At 38.9% G+C, this 22,496-nt stretch overlaps 1 protein-coding gene across 9 annotated transcripts in view; it reads right to left on the bottom strand.

Annotated features, from left to right (window-relative positions):
* SYNJ1 (synaptojanin 1) overlaps positions 1-22,496 on the bottom strand; it is a 125,774-nt gene extending 103,278 nt beyond the window's left edge. For 8 of the 9 annotated variants that reach the window (XM_060234327.1, XM_060234332.1, XM_060234333.1 and 5 more), the window contains exons 1-8: positions 22,193-22,489; positions 16,708-16,853; positions 9,793-9,879; positions 8,860-9,127; positions 6,544-6,769; positions 3,651-3,734; positions 1,852-1,913; positions 286-382 (exon numbers count right to left, since the gene is read on the bottom strand). In XM_060234327.1, the coding sequence (XP_060090310.1) occupies positions 286-382; positions 1,852-1,913; positions 3,651-3,734; positions 6,544-6,769; positions 8,860-9,127; positions 9,793-9,879; positions 16,708-16,831 (948 nt within the window). In that variant the 5' untranslated portion in view covers positions 16,832-16,853; positions 22,193-22,489. Of the gene's footprint in view, positions 1-285; positions 383-1,851; positions 1,914-3,650; positions 3,735-6,543; positions 6,770-8,859; positions 9,128-9,792; positions 9,880-16,707; positions 16,854-22,192 lie in introns of all 9 variants that reach the window. The other variant, XM_060234328.1, reaches the window with a different exon arrangement.

Here is a 22,496-nt window from a genome sequence, read left to right as displayed (position 1 = left end):
AAAACATATATTAACTGGATCACTGGTGTATTGCTAATGATACTGTATCCAATCCAAAGCTGCCACTGGACAAGCAGAATGGAGCTCTACTCATGCAAGGGTGTGTCTGTGCCTTCTATGTCTATCCTCTGTACACTGCCAGTCATGATGTTCCTTGGGATCTTCCAGACTGTTAATATTTGTTTTATTTCCAGTATTTATACATCAGGTGTCAACAAAATAAACTTTCCTATTCAGAAAGCATGATTTTTTTAAAATTACTATGGATTTGTAACAGAGGTGTACCTGAAATGCTTTGCTAAGCATATGCTCTCCTTCTTTTGACCCAAGGAGATTGACAATTATTTGCTTCCCATATATGTTTTTAAGGGTATGAAAATGCCTACAAGACAAAAATAGCCATTATGTTTGAGGTTAGTAAATTAGTAGCTCCTACAATTCTGCATATGCCAATATTTTCAGCTACTTTAACAGATCAAACCTTAGTAACCCCAAATACAAAAATCTATAAAATAAGGGGCAGAGGAAGCTAACTGTTAGCAGAAATTATGCCAGATTCGCAGCAAAAAATGCATGATAAATGAAATATTACTTTCAAAACTTAATCTTATTTTAAGCTTCTTGAATTCCCATTATAAAACGTTTACCTTGGCAATCAATATACATGCTGGAAAGCACTGTCAAGTCACAGCCAACTTAAGGTGACCTTGTAGGTTTTTCAAGGCAAGAGATGTTCAGAAGTAGTTTGCTATTGCTAACCTCTGCCTAGTGACCCTGGACTTCCTTGATGATCTCCCATCCAAATACTGACAAGATCCAGCTAGACAGGGCCATACAAGTCAGAGCATATGGATTTAGTACTTTTTTAAAATTACTATGGATTTGTAACAGAGGTGTACCTGAAATGCTTTGCTAAGCATATGCTCGCCTTCTTTTGACCCAAGAAGATTGACAATTATTTGCTTCCCATATATGTTTTTAAGGGTATGAAAGGGTAGTACATTGGCACTAGCCAACGCAGTATCAACACCCGTCTCACCGAACACAAGAGACACTGTCGCTTGTTTCAGCCAGAAAAATCAGCTGTAGCTGAACATGCACTTCAAGAAGGAGACCACGTCATCCACTTTGAAAGAACTGAAGTCCTTTCTACGGTCTCACATTATCATACCCGCCTGAACAGAGAAGCTATTGAGATTTACAAACACCAGCACAATTTTAACAGAAAGGAAGAAGGCATTTTCATCCACCAATCTTGGTACCCAGCTCTGCAAAACACCCTACGGACTATAAATTGCAGAAAGTCTCAGAACAACCAGCAAATTCCACAGAACAATCAGCACAGTCAACAACCATCTTCCTTATCTTCAAACCCCTTCCAACCCTCCCAGCAATTAACATGGAACAATGGTCACATTCAACATCCAGTTTCCTTATCACTACCCTTCCAGGAAGCCCCACCAAACAATGGGCACATCCACAAACTAATTGCCCTTTCATCACACCCCCTCCAGCCTAGAAATAGCAGCTCTCCAGCAGCCCTGGCCCCACTCAATGCACAGCAGCCAAGAAGGTCTGAGCGCCTGCTCCGGCTGCAACGCCACTGAGGATGTTCTCCGCAGCTGAGAACGAAACGTCTGGAAGGAAAACTTTCTCCAGTAGAACACGGCACTTGATCCCGAAAGATTCTACAAACCCTAATGATTTAGTACTTCATTAAAATTCTACTGGATTGCTCATAAGCTTAAAAGGCTTTGCAGAAATATGGAAAGACAACACTTTCCACAGTAATGTTTACTAGGGTATTCAAACTGAACAATTATTACTAGAAGGAAAAATATATATTTTTACCTATCAAAGGCAGGTGCATTTGCTTCAAATCCTCTTGACATTCTGACACGATGAGATCCCACCTTGGACAGAATTACATAAATAATTTTTTCCATAAATGACTTACTGGTTTCTCAAAAGCCCTTCTAAAATATGGTAGCACCCAAAATCTCTAGTACAGGGATTCTTAACCATTTTGAGCCCATAGAACCTTTGGAATTTTGAGAGGGGGTAGTGACTCCTATTCCAAGATGGCTGCCACAGGAGGTGGGGGCCAAACCTAAAATGGCTCTCACATAAGACAGAGCTAAATGCAATACCTCTCTCTACTTCACAAAGAATCGCAGATGAGGAATAAAAAGAAAGGGGGAAAAGTCCAGGGGAGAGGAAGGGAGAAAACAAAGGGAAAATAAAAGGAAAGCCTGAAGGGGGAATGGAACCACAAGCATAGGTGCTTACCATCTTCCTGATCTTCCAATAGCTGCAGCTGTTATTCTAGCCATGAAAACCCTTTTAATTTGAATTAGGACAGCCATTAACAAACCTTGCCTTATAATGGCCCTGCTCACTTTTTAAAAAGGTCAAAGGGTGCTAGAGAAGGCAGTGGGAGGCAACATTACATTCATGATTGCCAAATTGGACCACCTTGCCCGAGGTGATATAGAATAACTTTAAAACACAATTCCCTGTCCAACTACTGTCAATATAAAACCATGTGAATGGTGGAAGGTGGGGGGGGGGGAAGAGGGAGGATTAAAAACAATAGAGAGGATTCATTCCTTTTCTAAGGAACTGACTCAGTTATTAACTATGCTTTTTTGCTTAGCAAAATCAGGACACAAGCCATTTAAAACAGCACATCACTTTTCCAGCAAGTCTGTTTTACTTTCTCTGCTTCTTTAATTTGAGTATCAACACATTATTTAATCAAAATAAGGGTAAAAACCCCAAAAGGCAAAAGTAACTAGAAAATTCTGATACTGAGATAGACTTGAGAAGCAAAAAAGTTTTGAATCAGATTTCTACTTAGAATCCTACTCATGTCTATCCAATGGAGCTTACTTCCAGGAAAGTATCCTTAGGACTGCACTGTTATCTTTCACCAAACCCACTCATTAAAATTTAAGAAACATACATATTCAAATTCTTTAAAATACATCCTGCAATATGCTCTTTTAAGATCACTGGATGTTAATTCTTGAATGAGCAAGTATGAGGTGATAAGATAACCATCTTCAAGAACTTGAAGGGCTGTCACATAGAGGATGGTGCAGAGTTGTTTTTTCTATGGCTCCTGAAGGTTGGAAAGGAACCAACAGGTTGTTGAAATTAAATCAGAACAGTTGTTGACTAAACATTAGGAAGAACTTCCTGACAGAGCGATTCCTCAGTGAAACATGTTTCCTTGGGTGGACTCTCCTTCTTTGGAGGTTTTTAAACAGAGGCTTGATGGCCATCTGACAGGAATGCTGATTCTGTGGACTTAGGAAGTTCATGAGAAGGACAGGATGGGTTGTACCAGTGCTTAGTTATCATGGCCCTTTCTTACACCACTTTGGGGTAAGGCAGCAATTTTTCTCCAGACAAGTTTGGCTAAGGATCCTGGAGAAGGTGGAGGGTTTTTTTGGCCATCTTCTGGGCATAGAGCAGGTGTTACGGGGTGTGTGTGGGGGAGTTATTTGTAAGTTTCCTGTACTGTGCAGGGGGTTGGACTTGATGACCCTGAAGGTCCCTTCCAATGCTATGATGCTATGATTCTAAGTAAAAGACAGCAGTTTGCAGGGGGAGGGGTTGTAATACAAAATATATAATCCTCATACTTGTAAGCCAGGTTGCTCCCAAAATAACGGAACAGATCCACGAATTTGTATAAACGATGACACACATTCATCAAGGAATATCACCTAACCAAAAAAAAAAAATGGTTTTAAGTCTTTTCAAGAAAATCTGCGTAACTCTGTCTACATAATAAACTCTACACCAGATTTTACACAAATTATTCTATTTCATGCTCTTGCATATTTAAAACTTGATCAAGAGATTAAGCAGATATATCATTTCAGATTAAATAAGAATTTAATGCTAAGAAACCATTTCATTAATGTACCATTATACAAGGTGATAAAAGGCTCATTTTAAAATTTGTAATTCCATAGATTAAATCATTCCTATAGAATGATATAGTTTCATGAGAACCCATCTATATTATTCCAGTACTTCATCTATAACTATATCATTTACAAGCCACATCCAATCACCTTATGTTTATAGTCATAGTTCGCACTGCATTTGATTAATTTTATTCCCAGTCTCTTACGCAGGGGAATGGCAAACCTCTGTCTTTTGATCAACTGATCTTCAATGCTTTAAAATAATCTATAAAGGATCTGATTATTTTAAACACAACTTGTCCTGCCCCTTACACGCATTCTTCAGTAACATTTTTCCAGCACTGTTGTTCAAAGGTGCTCAGAAACTACAAGTGCTGTAAAATGCAACAGTCAGAATTTTAAGTGAGGCTTACTCTACAGAGAATTTAACTCTAGCACTCTTCCAGTTTATCTGAACACCAATCTGTTTCTGGGCCCAACTCAAAGTACCTTTAAAACCCTAAACTTTCTGACCTCAAGATACCTTGAAAGACTTCTTCACTTATTAAGCACCTATTAAGTTCAAGATCCAAGGTCCTTTTCGTTATATCTCCACCCTCTGATATGTGGGTGAGCCCTTCTTTCCTACACTTTATTGAAATTCAACAAAATATAATGCAATATACAGACAAAACAATTGGCAAGAAGTTTCAAAAAACCCCAAACAACACCAAAGGAAGCTTCTTACATTTGAGATTCATCAATCATTACAATTTCTTGGCATAAATAAATAAATATAAACATTAAATTTCTAAATAAACTGGATATTCAAACCTTACTAGAAAAACATTAAACTGTGATAATAAGGATTTGACGGAATTATTTCCTGGTCTGTCAAATATTGCAATAACAGGAATCAAGTCCGTAGTCTTTTGATGGCAAGTGCACCAAATTGTTGAGTTATTTTCCCCATTATAAATCAATCCCATAGTTTGTTGTCACATATTGATAAAATGGGTGGAGACTTTTCTTTCCACTTAGCAGCTATTACTAAAAGGGCAGTACATAATAATATAGACTGAGATTGAAATAATTTTTGATTTGGGTAATGATTAAGCTGTTTAATGGTTTGGTAGAACAGATTCCAGTGTAAAAGATATTTCACAAACTGTGTTTCTTTTAAATTTTCTCAACAAAATTTATTACGTTGTAACCTCACTGGCAATGAATATAATTACCAAATTTGCTGTATTTTCCCCAACAATCTAAACTATTTGCCATTTTGATTTGGTGAAGTCTCAGTGGTGTGCAATACCACCTTGACAAAAATTTAAAAAATTGAATCTTAACATTAAATATTGTGGTTATGTTATTCAGTGAGCTCCATATTTTCTCCCAATCAGATTCTGAAACATCAGTTTTACATTCTTTCTGTCATCTTAAAGTTTTTATACTGTCCAGGGTAGTTAAAATATATTTTGATAATACTCCCTTCACATTTTAAAATTAGAATTTCAAATTCTGTTAGAGGTCTAGAAAATGTTGCCTTCATTTTAGAGTTCTAGCAAATGTGTTATTTGAAAGTACCAAACCAGGGAACTGAACTATTAATTCTGCATTATAACCGTATTCTTTTCAAAATTTTGCCCCTTTCAATTAGATCATTTAGGCGACAGACCTGCTTGTTGCCATTTATGAAATGTGTGGATTACCTGACGTGGCATAAACCATTCCTTATTCAGAAAGGAAGACATCAAAGAACTATTCAAAACCATTTTCCTACATATTTTGTCCCAAAAGCTTTGATGCATTGTGTAAGAACATATTATTGTTTATATTGGGTGGTCTTTAGTTCAGATGACATATTTCAGAGAGCATGGTTGTACAAAATCTTGTTCTATTTGGAACCAATTTTCTGTCATGTTTTTTGTGACATCTTTATTATTATTAACTACGTCAGATGCCATGTAGTATTTTTTTAAGTTTGGCAAGGCAAAGCCTCCACAATTGGATGGTCTGTATATATTATTATTATTATTATTATTATGAATTTTAGATTTCTTGTATGCCCACACGAAATCAGTTATGGTTTTATGCCCTTTGCAGAATTTTGTGTCTGATACCTCAATAGGTAAAGTTCTAAAAAAACTCAGGAATTTTGGCAAAATAAAGCTTTTAATTAGGTATAATTTATCTGGCCAAGATAAACTTATTTTGTTCCATTTTTTAAATAGTTGAGATATGGCAATATAAAGTTTGGTATAAGGGTGGGTACTTTTAATCTTAAATCAGAAGAAAGCATTACACAGCTTCTATTGAGATGGGCTCAGCTCCTTGGAGAGTCAATGCTTTCATTAATCTTTGATGTTTTATTTATTTATGGTTTTAAACCATAGAAGAGACTTGCAGGTTCAAGTCATAATCTGAGATCTGAAGCAGCCCTTTCAATTTTCACATTTGACCTCCACAATTTATGTTAGGACATGTGTTTACAAGCAGTTAGCTATGCAAGTATCAAATAACCAACCAGATATAATCCCCATGTGCTGTACTCCATATTGATAACCCTAGGTTTATACATTCTAGTCATATTACCACAAATAAGCAATACGCTTATTCCTACCTGCTCAGTTTCAACAAAATTGGCTACGTGACCATCATCATTTGTTCCTCTAACGTTAAATCTGGTTCCAGCTCGTTCACAGCTCAGTCGAGAAATAATGCAAGCCTTTGCCTGTTTATGTGCCGCATAAATTGTTCGAATCTCTACACCCCCACACATGAGGCGTAACAACCAATCATCACAATTCACACCATAATGTTTCAGATGCAAGTGCAGCGACTGGTTCCTAATGAAGAAGTGATATAGCATGAATAAAATTATTTTTAAAAGTACAGTTCACTGCATCTAGTTTCACTGTGCAGTCCAAACTGTCTCTCCCAACAGCAAAGTGATAGCATGGATAAGGATTTCATAGAATGCAAATGTCCAAGTATTTGTTTAACTATTTAAAATATTTTAAGCTTAAATCTTGCAAAAGTAAAGTGATTACATTGATTCACATCGGAAAATAGCTCCCACATGACCAAGGATTCTTCCATTCATAACAGATTCACAACTGCTACAACACGGACACAAAGCTATGGCCCTGACCACTAACCTTGAGGAGGATGCAGTTGTTCTCCCCTACTCCAAATGGTTACCCCAATACCAATCCTGAGTAGTGTTCCCTCTAAGCTGAGTTAGTGTGAGCTAGCTCACAGTTTTTTTAGCCCCTGGCTCATACATTTTTTGTTTTAGCTCAAGAAAAATGGCCCCAGAGCAAAGCTAATTTAAGTAGTAGCTCACAACTTTTATGCCAGCAACTCGTGAAGTAGAATTTTGCTCACATGACTCTACAGCTTAAAGGGAACATTGATCCTGAGTGTTTAATATGTTGGAGAACTCACCAAGGTATTACACTGTGCAAGCCAAAGGAGTAAGACTTTCAGTCCTAAAGGTGGCACCTTAAAAATAAGTACATTAATGGGAAGGTGGGGGGTGGGTGGGCAGAGTCTATAGAACAAGTGGCCTAGTTCTCATTTTCAATTTTCACCTTTCAGTTACCTCTCCAGCTGGCTACCACTGGCTGTACCACATTTAGTTACAAACTAACATTACCTCTGTTTTTCTTCTACATGGTTGATACTAGTCTAAGACTTATCCCACCCCACCCCAGCAAAGCCCAAAACACAAAACACTAGAGTAAAAAGGCAAGCCAATATACACACACAAAAGCCACATGTTCACACTGAAGTTGCTGCACATCTTTTGACCCTGGTGCCTTGTGAATTCTTAGAAGTTTTTTTGGACAGTACAGTCTGCACACAGATCATTCAAGAGCCTATAACCAAGAATAATCCTCCTTTTCAGAACATAATTTAGTTAATTTGCACACAGTAAAGGAAATCAAACTCCACAGACCTCAACATACTTCCACTAATTAAGGGATATCAGATTATCATTATGTCAGATGCACATGAAAATGCAAATAATAATAATTCTTAGGTTTGTATGTAGATTCCATATAGCAGCATACAAGAAACTGGATTCAAGTACAAAACTGAAAATTCTATTTTCATTTTTTTAGTAAGTGTCATTGCTTCATAGCTAAAAAGGCTGCTTACTCATCATAATGTTTGTTTACAAGTTTTTGGCAGAAGCATCTATCAAGGGGGGGCATTGATTTGGCTACTCTATTTCTACTCAGTCCCACTCAATTATTCTAGCCTATTTTCAGAAACACAAGAATTAGAAACTTGCTTTTCAAAAAGTCACAACTTTTACTCAAAAAATTCTGTTCTTATGCTGCAATTCCATGTTATTTAGCCACAGTCTTGTGTTTTTGACAGGAAATGAATCTAACCACTTACCCTTGTATTATAACACTAACAACAATATGAAGATAGATCAAACGTGCATGTTTAGACAGACTCCTGCTATCTGATAATTTTACCACTGTTACATTTGTATTCCATGTCAATTTCACTCCCAGATGGACAAAATATTTCCAGAATAGGTAATAAAGCTTTGCAAAAAGGCTCTCTCTTTGTTGGATGCAAAGAGCTGCTGTATAGTAAATACAGTGTTATTAAGCATGGACAAAAAAAGTAAACAGTTGTTTCCCTAACCAGAACTGTTTCAGATTCTAAACTAAATAATACTGAGCCATGTTCCATGATCAATTTTAGTCAGCAACTTCTTTCCACACTACACATTACGGCACTACAGGGCAGACCTGACCAAACTGGTCTTCCTATTAGCAGGAAATCCTTATGTCACTGTCTTTTTATTTCTGTTACCACAAAAGCAGTTTCATGAAATGATGAGAAATTTTACACAAGTCAAAATACAGATGCACACATAATGTGTCAAGCCTCCTAAAACATATCAACTCACCAGAAGAACCTGTTATCAGTGCTTTGTTCTTGCATGCTACGGTGGGCATTAAGACTAAGATCTAAACTGACCCCAGCAGAAGACCACGCAAAATAAAAGTTTCCTGAGTTCAAAACTTTGCGCACTTCAGAGATGCGTTCTTCATCAGATGGATCAATTCGCAGTGATATTAAATCGGTGGAAGTAACACGAAAAACTTCAGAATCTTGAATCTTTCCCACAGACATACATCCTGTGACAAGAACTAGGTAATGTAGCAGTGTGTCTCCTGTAAGAGATAAGCTTAGTGGAATTATTCTAGTTTAAACTTTCAACACCATTTTCTTCGGCATTTTCTAGTTTTTACATTCCCTAAAACACTGCTGAATTATTCTATATTTTTAAATATAGGAGACTTGTTAGCATGAACATTAAAATAGTATTTTTAAGTAATTGCTAAGATGTCATCATGCATAGTCTTAAGATAAATGTCTGCATTTGTTTGTTTTACAATTAATAAGGAACATAAAAAAAAGATCACTGTGGATCTAGTATGTCTTGTGAGCCTGAAAGGATTTGCACAGATGAGGAAAGCTTAAATTGCAGCAGGCAGTACTACAGACCACAAACAAAAACAGTCAAAGTCATGTATACTTCAGGACATTATTCCCATCCACTCCCCATAACAGTCTGGCCTTATCACCCTTCTACTTGCCATGCTAGATCCAAATATATCTTAAATGCCCAGCCCTCAAAATAAATTAGCCATATGGTACTGGGAGTGAGAAGAAAGCAATTCAGAAAAACGCAATCATCACCAGGCAACAAACCATGATTTCCTGCCTCACACAAGAACTAGTCATTCATTCAGGATTATATACCAGAACAGGGCCAGCAAAAATATGGTATGACAAATATGAAAAGGTATTTCCCAAAACTGAACAATTTACTCACCAAGATTTAACCTTAATACACCTAGAAGTCCATATGCATCCATTACCTTGGAGTACATGTTCTTGATTGCCTCTTTCTCTGCAGATGCTGTTAAATAAACGTCAGATTTCAGAAAAGATTTTCAATTATGAATACATTCTAAAATTCTTCTATGCCTTGGCTCTTAATATTTTAAATTCAAATTGGTTGTAATAGGCAAACAGGAAAAATTATGTTACTGAGAGAACAATAGGCTTCTTAAACAAAAGGTATATTTTTGCTGCAGAGAACACATACAGCCCCTGGTTTTAAGCAATTAATATAACACCATAAATTTCAACTCCCAGAGAGACCACGCCAAAATGTTAACATTTTTATCACTTTTTTCTTCCTAAAGATTCAGGGCTGCACATATGGTTCAACCTCCCTCAATTTTTATTCTGACAACAGTCTTGGAAAAGTAGGTTTAGTGCTGTGTATGAGAGAAAGGTTGGCATGAAGTCCACTACACTCTGCAACAAAGTGGGTATTTGAACCTGCCTCCCCTTGGAAAACACCAAGCAATACACCCTACTGGCTCATTCAAATATTACACTGGCGTCAAAAAGATATATTCAAAGGTTTGGGTATCTTCAGATGTAGTCCCATGCTATATCACAAGCTACTTTCCAAATTCCTCTCAGCTGCAAATGTGACATGGGACCATTTTGAGAAATTCAATCTCAAGCAGGCCCATAGTGAGGTGCTACGCCCTCATCTCTGACTCAAGGGGATCCCCGACCCTTTAAAACTTCCCTGGAACTCAAGATGGTTGCCAGTACTGGTAGCAGGAGCTGCAGCGGCATCAGTGGCAATAGTTGGGCAGGCAGTCTGAACTTCCTCTGGCAGTGTGGCCAGTATGGGGTGCAGATTCAGTCCAGAGAAGGCGCTGCCTGCCCAGCTAGAAGCAAAATGTCCAGTCCTTCTTCAGCTGCACAGCTCCAGCAAGAACACCTCATCCTCTCAAGTCACCACCAGAAAAAACATCAATTATTGGGAAAAGTCTCTCACACACAGTATCTGAAATATTTTTACTATATTCTAGCTATTTATTTAGTACATTTTTAATGTATTCCACGTATATGCTACATTTTTATCCCATCTCTCTTTCCAACAATCCCAGGGTGGCATACGCTAGTTTTTCCTCCTCCATTTTATCCTCACAACAGCCCTGTGAGATAGGTTAGGCAGCAAGTCATTGGCTCAAGCAAATTTCACAGACCAGGTGCTGGAACCCAGTCTTACACGCTAGCCACCATGTCATATTGATGTATGGACTATATTTATATTGTAAAGGTAAAGGTGCAAGCACCAGACATTTTCAACTCTGTTGAAACAACATTTTCATGGCAAACTTTTTTTTAAGGTTTGCCACTGCTTTCCCCAGTCATCTACACTTTACCTCCAGCAAGCTGGGTACTCATTTTACTGACTTTGGAAAGATGGAAGGCTGAGTCAACCTTGAGCTGGCCAACTGAACCCAGCTTCCACAAGGACTGAACTGCAGTACTCCAGATTACCACTCTGTGCCACAGGACTCTATTGTATTGTACAGTCTGTATTGTAGTGGGTAGTTAAGATGTACAACCAGGGTCAAAACCTCACTCTGCCATGAAAGCTTTCTGGGTGGCTTTGGGCCATTTCTCTCAGCCTAGCCTAAATAACAAGGTTGTTGTTATGAGGATAAAGTAGCGGTGGGGAGAGTGATATTGTAAGCCACTTTGCGTCATCATTGGGGAAAACAGCTGGGTATAAATAAAAAATAAGTAATTTGCTATTGCTTTTAAACCAACAAACTATAGAATGTAGTCCTCTTGAAAATCAGGAATTTTGAACAGTGGATTATATGGCTGTGCAAACTCCTTCTTTCTTGCTCACCCCAGCCACACGTAGCCTTAAGGTGTCTGTGCCTGACTTTCCCTCCTCAGGGCAGCTTCCAGTGATATGGAACATGTTACCCAATGGTCTCTTCTTCTAAGAGGATTTTTTGCACACAAAAGGACTTCTGGGGGAGAGCAGGGGAGATTGTTTTGTAAGGAGAGCCAGTTTGGTATAGTGGTTAAGTGTGTGGACTCTTATCTGGGAGAACCGGGTTTGATTCCCCACTCCTCCACTTGCACCTGCTGGAATGGCTTGGGTCAACCATAGCTCTGGCAGAGGTTGTCCTTGAAAGTGCAGCTGCTGTGAGAACCCTCTCCAGCCCCGCCCACCTCACAGGGTGTCTGTTGTGGGGGAGGAAGGTAAAGGAGATTGTGAGCCGCTCTGAGACTCTTTGGAGTGGAGGGCGGGATATAAATCCAATATCATCTTCTTCTTCTTCTAAACTCCTACACCTGTAGGATTCAACCCAATTGTTTGTTTTCAATTTGGAATTCTGGTTTGTAGAGAAAGCATAAATCATATATATTTATGGTTGAGACACAATATAAATTATTACTTTTGCTTTTACATCAAGCCATTCATTAGCTGGCTATGCACAAGGAAAGGGAGGAGGATATGAGCCATAGAACCCTCCATATATACTTTTTCACAAAGCACTATGGATTACTATTATACTTAAACCTACATGTATTGTAGGTTTAGGTTACATTTAAGTAAAATGTAACATTTTAAAAGTTGTGAACATAGTACAATTATTTTCATATACCTTGCTTTACAGCAAGACACACAACAGAAGCATGTACTATAACCAAGTCTTACAGCAGAAAATCACTATCAACACTAATGCAGAAACACAGAATTCACCTAAACAGGAATGTAAAAGCATTGAATGATAATCAATTTTGCTAATGCACACAGAAAACAAGTGACTACAGAACAAGGATAATACATACAATCAGTATATTTTTTACATACAATCAGTACATTTTTCTGTTTTGTAATACATTTATAACACTTAGAAAATAAAAAATAATTAATTGCAAGTGGAAGTAACTGCTGAAATTTTTTTCCCCTTTTCTAAAGTTTGCCACCACTTATAAAAACAAACCGCTTGAGCAAATTCTTTCTGTTGTAAAGATCAGTCTCTTGATCTTTCTGTTGTAAAGTTCAGTCTCTTGATCTAGAGCATAGAATAAAGATGCTTCTATTTATCTGAATCAGGGCTTTTTTTTTAGCAGGAATGCACAGGAACACAGTCCCCAGCTGGCTTGGCACCAGGGGTGTGTGGTCTAATATGCAAATGAGTTCCTGCTGGGCTTTATCTACAAAAAGCCCCATGTGAAACAATGGTGCTGTCAAGGGGTGTGGCCTAATATGCAAATGAGTTCCTGTCAGGCTTTGTCTACCAAAGAAGCCCTGATCTGAATGATATACACTGTACAACAGGGGTGGCCAATGGTAGCTCTCCAGATGTTTTTTTGCCTACAACTCCCATCAGCCCCAGCCAGCATAGCCAATGGCTGGGGATGATGGGAGTTGTTGGCAAAAAACATCTGGAGAGCTACCGTTGGCCACCCCTGCTGTACAAGATAACACTGGATACACGACTTCATAAAAATGCAAGAATGTTTGGCGTTCATGCTGTTAAACTTGTTATTCAATTTTAAATTGTGTATTAAGTTTCAGTATAAAGGGGAAGGAATGGTGCAGGGATACAGAAGCAAAAAAAGGGAGAGAATTAGGGGGAAGACAAAACAAAGAAAAAAAGAGAAGCAGTAAATAAAGCTGTTACAGTTCTACCTTCCAAACTTGATCCTAAATTTTTTCTACCTGCAAGTCTTAAATTTTAATCCAATCCAACCATTACATTCTACAGTCTTATTTTATTAAATATTTTAATAATTATTACTTATAATGTAAATCTATACTATTCATCTTTAATGTCCACACACGAGAAAAGCAAAAAAAACAATCACAAAATAAAGCCCAGTAGCTTATTTTAACCATATTAGAGATAAGTACTAACTTTAACCATACTAACAATAATAATGAGAGAAGATGAATATAATCTCTTTATCCTTAACAGTACCTTAATTATTTCCAACAGAGAAAAAATAAAAAAGCAAAGGACCAAAATAGAATCTAACAGATATTACTTTATCTGTTTCAATATCAATAGTCTATTACAAAAAAGAAAGAAAAATTAAAAAAATAACCAAGAGCAGATCTTTAACGTTTTTAAATACCTGTGTTGTCTACCTTATTGTAAATTGACCCAAATTAATTATTTGCCAAGATTAACTATTTAAATATTTAATTTCATTAAACTTTTGAGAGACTCATATTGCTCTAAAAAACTCCCCCACAGATTTAAAAACCAGTGACAATCTCATTTCCCATGCTTATTATTTTAACCTAGGTAAAAAATCATATAGTCTCTATAACCCTCTCTCTATTAACTTGCTCCATTTAACTTTGTAAGAAAAAAGTAGAATCCCTAAATAAAAATGGCCTCCTTTCTCTCACTTATTTATCTTACCCATGAAAAAAAATCTCTCTAATAAATTGATTAGTTTTAAGAATATGGAACCCATAAGTAAAAATAACAAACAGGAAAAAAGCATTCAGATTCTAAAAGTCTCATTTGCAATTTCAAAATCATGCATCTCTAAAAATCACACTTGTCATATCCAATCTGTTTCAAGGCCGCACATCAGTTCCCTTTTGTTAATTTCACGTTAACCAGTTATAAGAAAGAGCAACAGTTTATAATCCTTCTTTTTAAAAGTTTTCCAAGACTTGATCTTCTTGAAGTAGTCTGACATTTCTTCCTTTAGCATATATATCCATTTAATTAAAAGTGATGGGATCTCCACAACGTCATTTCCTCCTGAACGAACTTTAATCAAGTTTGATTTCCGCCTCCTTTTTGTAACTGCACACAATGTCTCCATTTTGATTTCTTTCAACTCCTTTCCTACTGGATCTTTCTCTGCTTCTCTCATCTCCGTAGACATCACTGGGATCCCTTCATCATTCCATTTGTGTAGATTTTCAGTTTCACTGTGTTTTAAAATAAAGATTTCCATCTTGTCATGTATTAATTCTGCTAGCAGACCGATTTCCTGCTTTAAGGAAGATATGGCAATCATAATATCTTTTTTATCACGCGCTTTAGGTTGAGTCGCCATCTTCTCCGCAATATAACTCAGTCTGATAATCAAAGTTAAAAAACCAATTCAAAGTCCCAGATAATCTATCTTTCTCAATCTCCTCCAGCCATAAGTTTTCCTCTTACAGTTCGGTTGTAATCATTTCAAATCCAATCAGGTATCAGAAGTATTTCTCTTAAAAAATATAGCAAGCTTTTATTCAGACCGTATTAAAATAAAATAATGCTCTCATTATAGCTTGATTAATTGTAAGCCAAATATATTTAAATGTTCATGTTCAGTCCAATTTAAGTTATAAAGTGTTTTTAAGTTTGTTATTTATCTTTTTGAAGCCTTCTTTGGGGAAAAAAGGGGGGAGATATCCTTCTCTTTCCCTTTTTAACAGTCCAAATTGGCGTTATAACAGAAGATGCATTAATTGGTAGTAGTAAAAAGAAAAACTTACTTGCATGATAGCATTTTCGTGATTTAGGTAGAAATATGATATAGTAGAAGCTTATTAAAGAAGAAAAGCAGTCAGGTGTTCATCTTTTACTGCCATCATGGCGACCACGACGGTGGAGCATCAGGGCAGACAGGAGGAACAGGGACCAGCCGACACCGTTCCCCTGGCTCCTGTAGAGTCCCTTGTTGTCAGAAACCTCTCCAAGATCTTCCTCAAGATGCCACAGCTGTGGCACCCCCCCACCGCCCAGTTTGGGGGGTCGCCGAGAGTGAGCTCCACGCACCCCACCAAGCTCGAGATGCCAAAAAACCCCAAACTGTTAAACTTGTTAAGGGCTTTCCAAAGTATTAATTATGATGGCTTCCTCCCACCACATTGATTTTTTTAAATAGCTGAATTAATATTAAGCATACTGCTGAAGAAAAATCTACCCTTTTATACTGAAAGATGAAGAAGCTGCTAGAACATTCACTAGCATGAAATGCAAACTTTACTGTTTGTTATACATTGTTAAAATGGGAATAGATATGTAAGGTATTTTAAAGAGCAGTAAACCTAAAGAACCTGAAATTAATCACAGCAAATTAACATGTATTACAGTGGATCAATTCAATTATCATGTCATAACATGGATAAGGAACACACACATGAATCCACCTTATACTGAATCAGAGCACTGGTCTGACAAGGTCAGTACTGTCTACTCAGACTGCCAGCAGCTCTCCATAGTTTCAGTTGGAAGTCTTTCAAAATTACCAGCTATGTGATCCTTTAAACTGGTGATGCCAGAGATTGAACTTGACCTTCTGCATGCCAAACACACGCTCTACCACCAAGTCATGGCTTCTCCCCAAAGCTTAACCATGGCATCATGTGATTTCTGAACTGATGAATTAGAATTTGCAATTGGCCACCAAATCAGAAATCATGGCTTGAAGCTGGTTTGCAAGTCATGGTTTGTGTTATGATTTGGCTTGATATATGAATAGGTAGGCATTTCCATTATGGAAAATGAAAACAATCAAGTAGCAATAAACCATGTTTTGAAGTTCAGATTATGATTTGGATTCCTAAACTACAGTTTGTGCAAACTGTAGTTTGTCATGATTTCCTGAACTGAGTCAAACTGTAAGAGCATGTCTAGTTGTTTCTGATAAACAGGACTACATTACACAAAGTTTACACCAAATCTCAGAAGATAAAGAATTTGCTAGCTGAAGAAATACAGTAGAATGCAACTCCTTTCAACAAAGCAGTGTGAAATGTTCAAAGGAGTTTAACACACTGTTAGAACAAATATAGTGACTCAATTTTAGCTCTGCTTCCATATTTCACTGTTCTGAGTTTTACTCAGGTTAACCATCTAGCCGTATTTTTAGAGGGTTTTTTTTAACTTACAGAGAACAGCCACAGCTCCAGACTCAAACAAAAGGCATTCTTCCTTGTTTCTGGCTTCCACTATCACACTGAATGGTGGTGGGTCCAATTTATGATAGATACGGTATCCTTTACTGAAAGCCATTCCTCCTTTGCCAGAGGCAGAACTATGTAATAAAAAAAAAAGCCCGGTTGGTAAAAGTTTCTCAGAGACATTCATGTAGAGCAGTCTGAAACCAACTTGCATTTATTTAACAGTCTTCAGCATAACACTGCACAGTTAAATTTACTGAAGTGAAAAAAATAACCTATTGGAATTTTTTAAATGAAGCTGCATCCCAACAACAATTCCATACATGCAAAAAGTTTAATCATAACTAGCCAAGATAATCCAAGTTCAAAATAATGAGATAAATGTTATAGGTAAAACATGCTTGCAAACAAATTATTAATTTGTTAAAATCCTAAAATCACATGGTTCTGTGACAATAGTCAATTTCTAAGGGTACATTCAAAAAAACTACATGTGACTCAGATTATTAGTTACATTAGTAGGGCAGTCTAAGTGTATATCTGCATCAGTTGTTCTGCCCAAAATATATCCCAAAGCACTGAAGGAATTTCAGTGCAGTCCATGTCTTATTCCAGATGGCATTTTCAATCACAAATCCACATTCATTATAGGAGAAGTCAGCTCCTTTTAGCAAGATACTAACTTTCTCACATATGTATTCTGACCAAGAAGAGTAACACATCCCCTGTCTTTTAATATTTTTCTTTTTTGAAACAAAATAATAGTGATTGCAATATATTGCTGTATTCTGACATAACACTGCACCCCAACAAAAGGATTCTGTCAGTTAACTCCAAGCTGAAGACTAGCAAAATATCATGTAACTACAGCATCTCAGTAATTAAGTATGCAATGCAATATGGAATGGTAGATTTAAATGTAATTCTGTGTTCTAGGAACAAGAAAAATACTCTACACAGCCAATGCCCCACTTCAAAGAAAAAGATGCTAGTCTCTAATTCTGACATATTTATTACCTATGTTATTCCCCTAGTTGAACCCAAACGGATGATAATCATAAATCAATCTTGTTATTCTTTTTATCTATTAAAAAACTTTACTCTTCTACATGTTAATATGTACAACTGCTTTTCCTAACTCCATTTCATTGTCCAATGAAGTCTGCTTGCACATGAAAGCTCACACCTAGAATAGAACTTTGTTGGTCTTAAAGGTGCCACTGGACTCTGTTCGCTAACTTCCTTACTGTTGATTGTACCCTGGCATGACAATCTATAAATGGATAGTCTCCATCCACGTGAGAAAGCTCCTTTGGATTAAATCCTGAGGTCTGCATCAGATTTTACAAACATCACAAGGGATGTCCCCTATAAACCTAATATATGAACAAGCAAGTTATGGTACTTGCTCATCACCAGATCCACTAAGGGCAGACAATCCAACTTAGTTCAAAAGTAGATACTGCATTGATACCTGCTTATAATGCCACAGCCTGCCATCTCAACCCACAAGCTAGCATGCCAAACCCCAATCACATCTATTTGCAAGTAAGTAAATATTGTTTAATTTTTGTGTCAGATTTATTGTTGGAAGCCGCCCTGAGCCACTTGTGGGAAGGGCGGGATATAAATTCTAAATAAATAAATAAATAAAATAAATAAATAAAAAATAAAAAGTAGCTCAAGCTGCTTAAAATGACAAACTCGCACATCTGTCACAGAGTATTCCCAGCTCTTTGTCCATTTTATTTATTTATCTATCTATCTATCTATCTATCTATCTATCTATCTATCTATCTATCTATCTATCTATCTATCTATCTATCAGATTTATATCCCGCCCTCCCTGGACAGGCTCAGGGAGGCTAACAACAGTTTAAAAACATTAGCAATTAACAAACATATTAAAATTAAATACATAAAAACATTTCCATACATATTAAAAATTCAAGATGGCAAGCTTCTGATTTCCATTATATTAGTTCAGTGAGATTGTCGATGCTGAAGGTAATAGCCACCTCCCCCCAACCATTAAAGGTGAACTTAAATAGTTCGGTCTTACAGGCCCTGCGGAACTGTGGCAGGTCCCACAGGGCCCTGTTGTTTTCGGGGAGGGCATTCCACAAAGTGGGGGCTATTACTGAGAATGCTCTGGCGCTAGTGCTGGTCAATCGAGCTTCTTCTGGTCCAGGGATCTTAAGCAGATTTTGAGATCCTGAATGTAGTGCTCTCTGGGGTACATGTGGGGAAAGGCGGTCCTGAAGGTAGACAGGTCCCAGGCCATATAGGGCTTTAAAGGTTATAACCAGCACCTTGAAGCGAATCTGGAATGCCACAGGCAACCAGTATAACGCTTTCAGAACAGGTTGAATGTGCTTCCGTACAGGTAGCTCCATTAACAACCTGGCTGCTGCGTTTTGCACCAGTTGCAGCCTTCGAAGTTGAGTCAAGGGCAGCCCCATGCAGAGAACATTACAGTAGTCTATTCTTGAGGTGACCGTTGCATGGACCACTGTTGCCAAGTCGTTGCGCTCCAGGTATGGAACCAACTGCCTTATCTGCCTAAGATGGTAGAATGCAGATTTGGCAGTGGCTGCTGCCTGGGCCTCCATTGTCAGCGAAGGCTCCAAGAGCACCCACAAGCTCTTGACCCTTGACATTGGCGCTAGTAGCGTCCCATCAAAGGCCGGCAAGGGGATTTCCCTACCCAGGCCACTGCGACTCAGGCACAGGACCTCTGTCTTCGCTGGATTCAATTTCAATTGACTCTGCCTGAGCCATTTCGCTACGGCTTGCAATGCCAGGTCCAGATCTTCCAGGGCACAACTGGACTGGCCTCTCAACAATAGATAGAGCTGGGGGTCATCCGCATACTGGTGACAACCCATCCCTTACCTCCGGACAATCTGGGCAAGGGGGCACATGTAGATGTTAAACAACATCGGGGAGAGGACCGCCCCCTGAAGGACCGACCCCACATACAAGAGGATGCCTCTGGGATGACTGCTCCCCTATAGCCACCCTTTGTCCTTGGCCCTGGAGAAAAGAGGTAAGCCACTGAAGGGCAGACCCCTGAATCCCCCATCTGCAAGGCAGCAGGACAGAAGCTGGTGGTTGACTGTGTCAAATGCAGCCGACAGATCTAACAACAACAGCACTGCTGAGCTGCCCCAATCCAGATGTCTCAAGAAATCATTCATGAGGGCAACCAGTACCATCTCGGTCCCATGGCCTGGTTGGAAGCTGGACTGAAATGAGTCTAAGATGGAAGCGTCATCCAAGAATCCCTGTAACTGTACTGCCACTGTCCTCTCAATGACTTTACCCAGAAAGGGCAAGTTCGACACCAGCCAGTAGTCTGTCAATACGGCTGGGTCCGAAGATGGTTTTTTGAGGACAGGGCGTACCACCACCTCCTTAAGGGGCATGGGAAAGGTTCCTTCAATCAGGGACCTGTTGACAATCACCTGCAACGGGGCTCGCAATTCTGTCCAGCAAGCATGTATCAACCAGGACAGACACGGGTCCAGATCACAGGTAGTGGGACGTACAGTACAAACAATAGATAGAGCTGGGGACCTTGTCAACTTTCTCCAAGCTGAGTGGAGTGAAATTATCCAGGATCAAACCAGAAGACACACTCAGGGCCGTGAGTTCACTCACTATGTCAAGGCTGGCAGGGAGATCATGGCAGAGCAGCAAGACCTTATCTGTGAAAAAAATCTGCAAAAGCCTCACAGCCAATTTCCAATTCCTTATCATTTGGACTGCTTTGTGGCAAGTTTGTAAGCTTCCCAATTGTTCTAATTCATTGGGCCGGGCGAGAATTCGCAGATGCAATCTGGGTTGCAAAGTAAGCCCTCTTTGCAGCCTTAACTGCCATCTCATAGGACTTCATAAACACCCTAGACATTTGTAATTCACATGCACAAAGAGCAACAGCTGAATATCACAGCAAGGCCCAGGCACAATTGAGCCTGCATCCTGTAACAACAAAGCGTAAGCAGGAAAAAAACTGCAGTCATTAAACTAAATGCTGTGATGTGGACACAACCAAAGGAGAACTAAAGATGACTGAACAGTTAGATTCAAGCCCAGTAGTTCCTTAGAGACCAACAAGATTTTAGGGTATAAGCTTTTGAAAGTCAAAGCTCCATTCTTCAGATAACCACAAGCTGAAGAAGGGAGGTTTGACACTTAAAAGCTTATATCTTGAAAACCTTGTTGGTCTCTAAGGTGCTGCTGGACTTGAATCTAGCTGTCCTAATGCAGGCCAACATGGCTACCCTCTGACACTAAAGATAAATGACTGGCTCTACTCTTTATCCCATCCTCACCCCATCAATTACCTGCTTGCATACTGAGCAAAAGATCAGAATTTGCATTATGTCCCATTGCAAACTAATTTGGTGATGTTTTAAATCTTGTAGCTTATTTTTATTCTTAAAGGGTTTTATGTCACTACAGTGCATCCCACGTATACTCAGCTAGATGTGCTTTCAGCCAAGCTCAGCTAGAAAACACACAAAGAGAACTTGATACTGCATTTGCTTCAGCATCCCCTGGTAAAATACAATTATCCAACCCTTATAAGAAAACTTCCAGAAACTCCTACTGCTATTCCACATTGGTATACAGACTTACAACCTACCTATTCTAAAGAGCAGTCCACAAAAGGAACAGAACATACTCAGCACAACTTGGAAATTAAACTACAGGGGACAGTTTATTTTTTCTATGCAAGACAGAAGCTATACATAAGGAATAGCCGCAGGCTTGCCTACCTATTAAAATGGTTAATATTGATTTTACGTTGTGTTTAATATGTGCTTTCATTAATCAGCTAATAGTAGCACTATATAGTCTATGGTTATCAAACAATACTTAGAGACATTTCAGCACTTACCACCAGCCTGACTTATTTATACTGTCAAGTATAAAGAAAGGGTTTTCAACTAACCACAGACAGAACCCGATTTTAGGTTCTTGACAGTTAGGGGATCACAGGGGGCGTGGGTGGAAAAGAGGAAGGAGAGATAAGATCATTTATAGCCATTCGATCGAAGATTTTTTTTAAATGCTATTAAATCGCCATGTGTAAAGTCACCAAGCAGTTTCGGTAGCGACCGCTCTTTCCCCAACACCAGCGGTGGGGACGGGACCCTTCCGTTTTCCTCCCGCTATTGCATTCAACAGCCACTCTCTCCGCACGTACATAACTCCGGCGGAAAAAGCACCAGGCGCCGCGACTGGTGTGTCACATTCCCCATCTCCGTTTCCACTCACGCAGAGAGAACGTCCACCAAAGGAACGATTCCTTCCAAGAGTCATGGTTTGTTCACGTTATTAAGGAGAGAAAACAGCTAGGCTGGGGATCTCCACAGAAGACTTCTGGGAGTGCAAGGGCGGCATTAAATAGGCACGGGAGGAGGGGAACATCGCCATCAAGGCAGACCTAAAGCCCATCACCCACCTCCGATGTGTGAAGGACCTAGACAGATGAGCAAAACAGCGTGTGGATGTCGCCGTGGCTCAGGCTGCCTCCATCTTGTGCTGAGGGAACCGCTTCTCGTGTCCTGAACAGCGCCGTTTTGACAGGCGGCTCAGACGGTGAGGGGGAGGCTGGTAGGGTGGGGGGGCTGGTGACGTCGTCTGGTCTTTCCCCCCCTCCCCGACTCTGCTTCCTTCAGGTTCTCCCACCGACTCCTTCACCGCCTCAAGGGGCGCTTCTTGCTGCAGCCAACCGAGGCGGATACTTCACTTCCCCTCCGGCCGGG

This window comes from Heteronotia binoei, chromosome 3 (genome assembly GCF_032191835.1).
Source record: "Heteronotia binoei isolate CCM8104 ecotype False Entrance Well chromosome 3, APGP_CSIRO_Hbin_v1, whole genome shotgun sequence".
Lineage (NCBI taxonomy): Eukaryota > Metazoa > Chordata > Lepidosauria > Squamata > Gekkonidae > Heteronotia > Heteronotia binoei.
The sequence above is the reverse complement of the archived record's forward strand: the minus strand, read 5'-3'. Positions and strand labels throughout refer to the sequence as shown.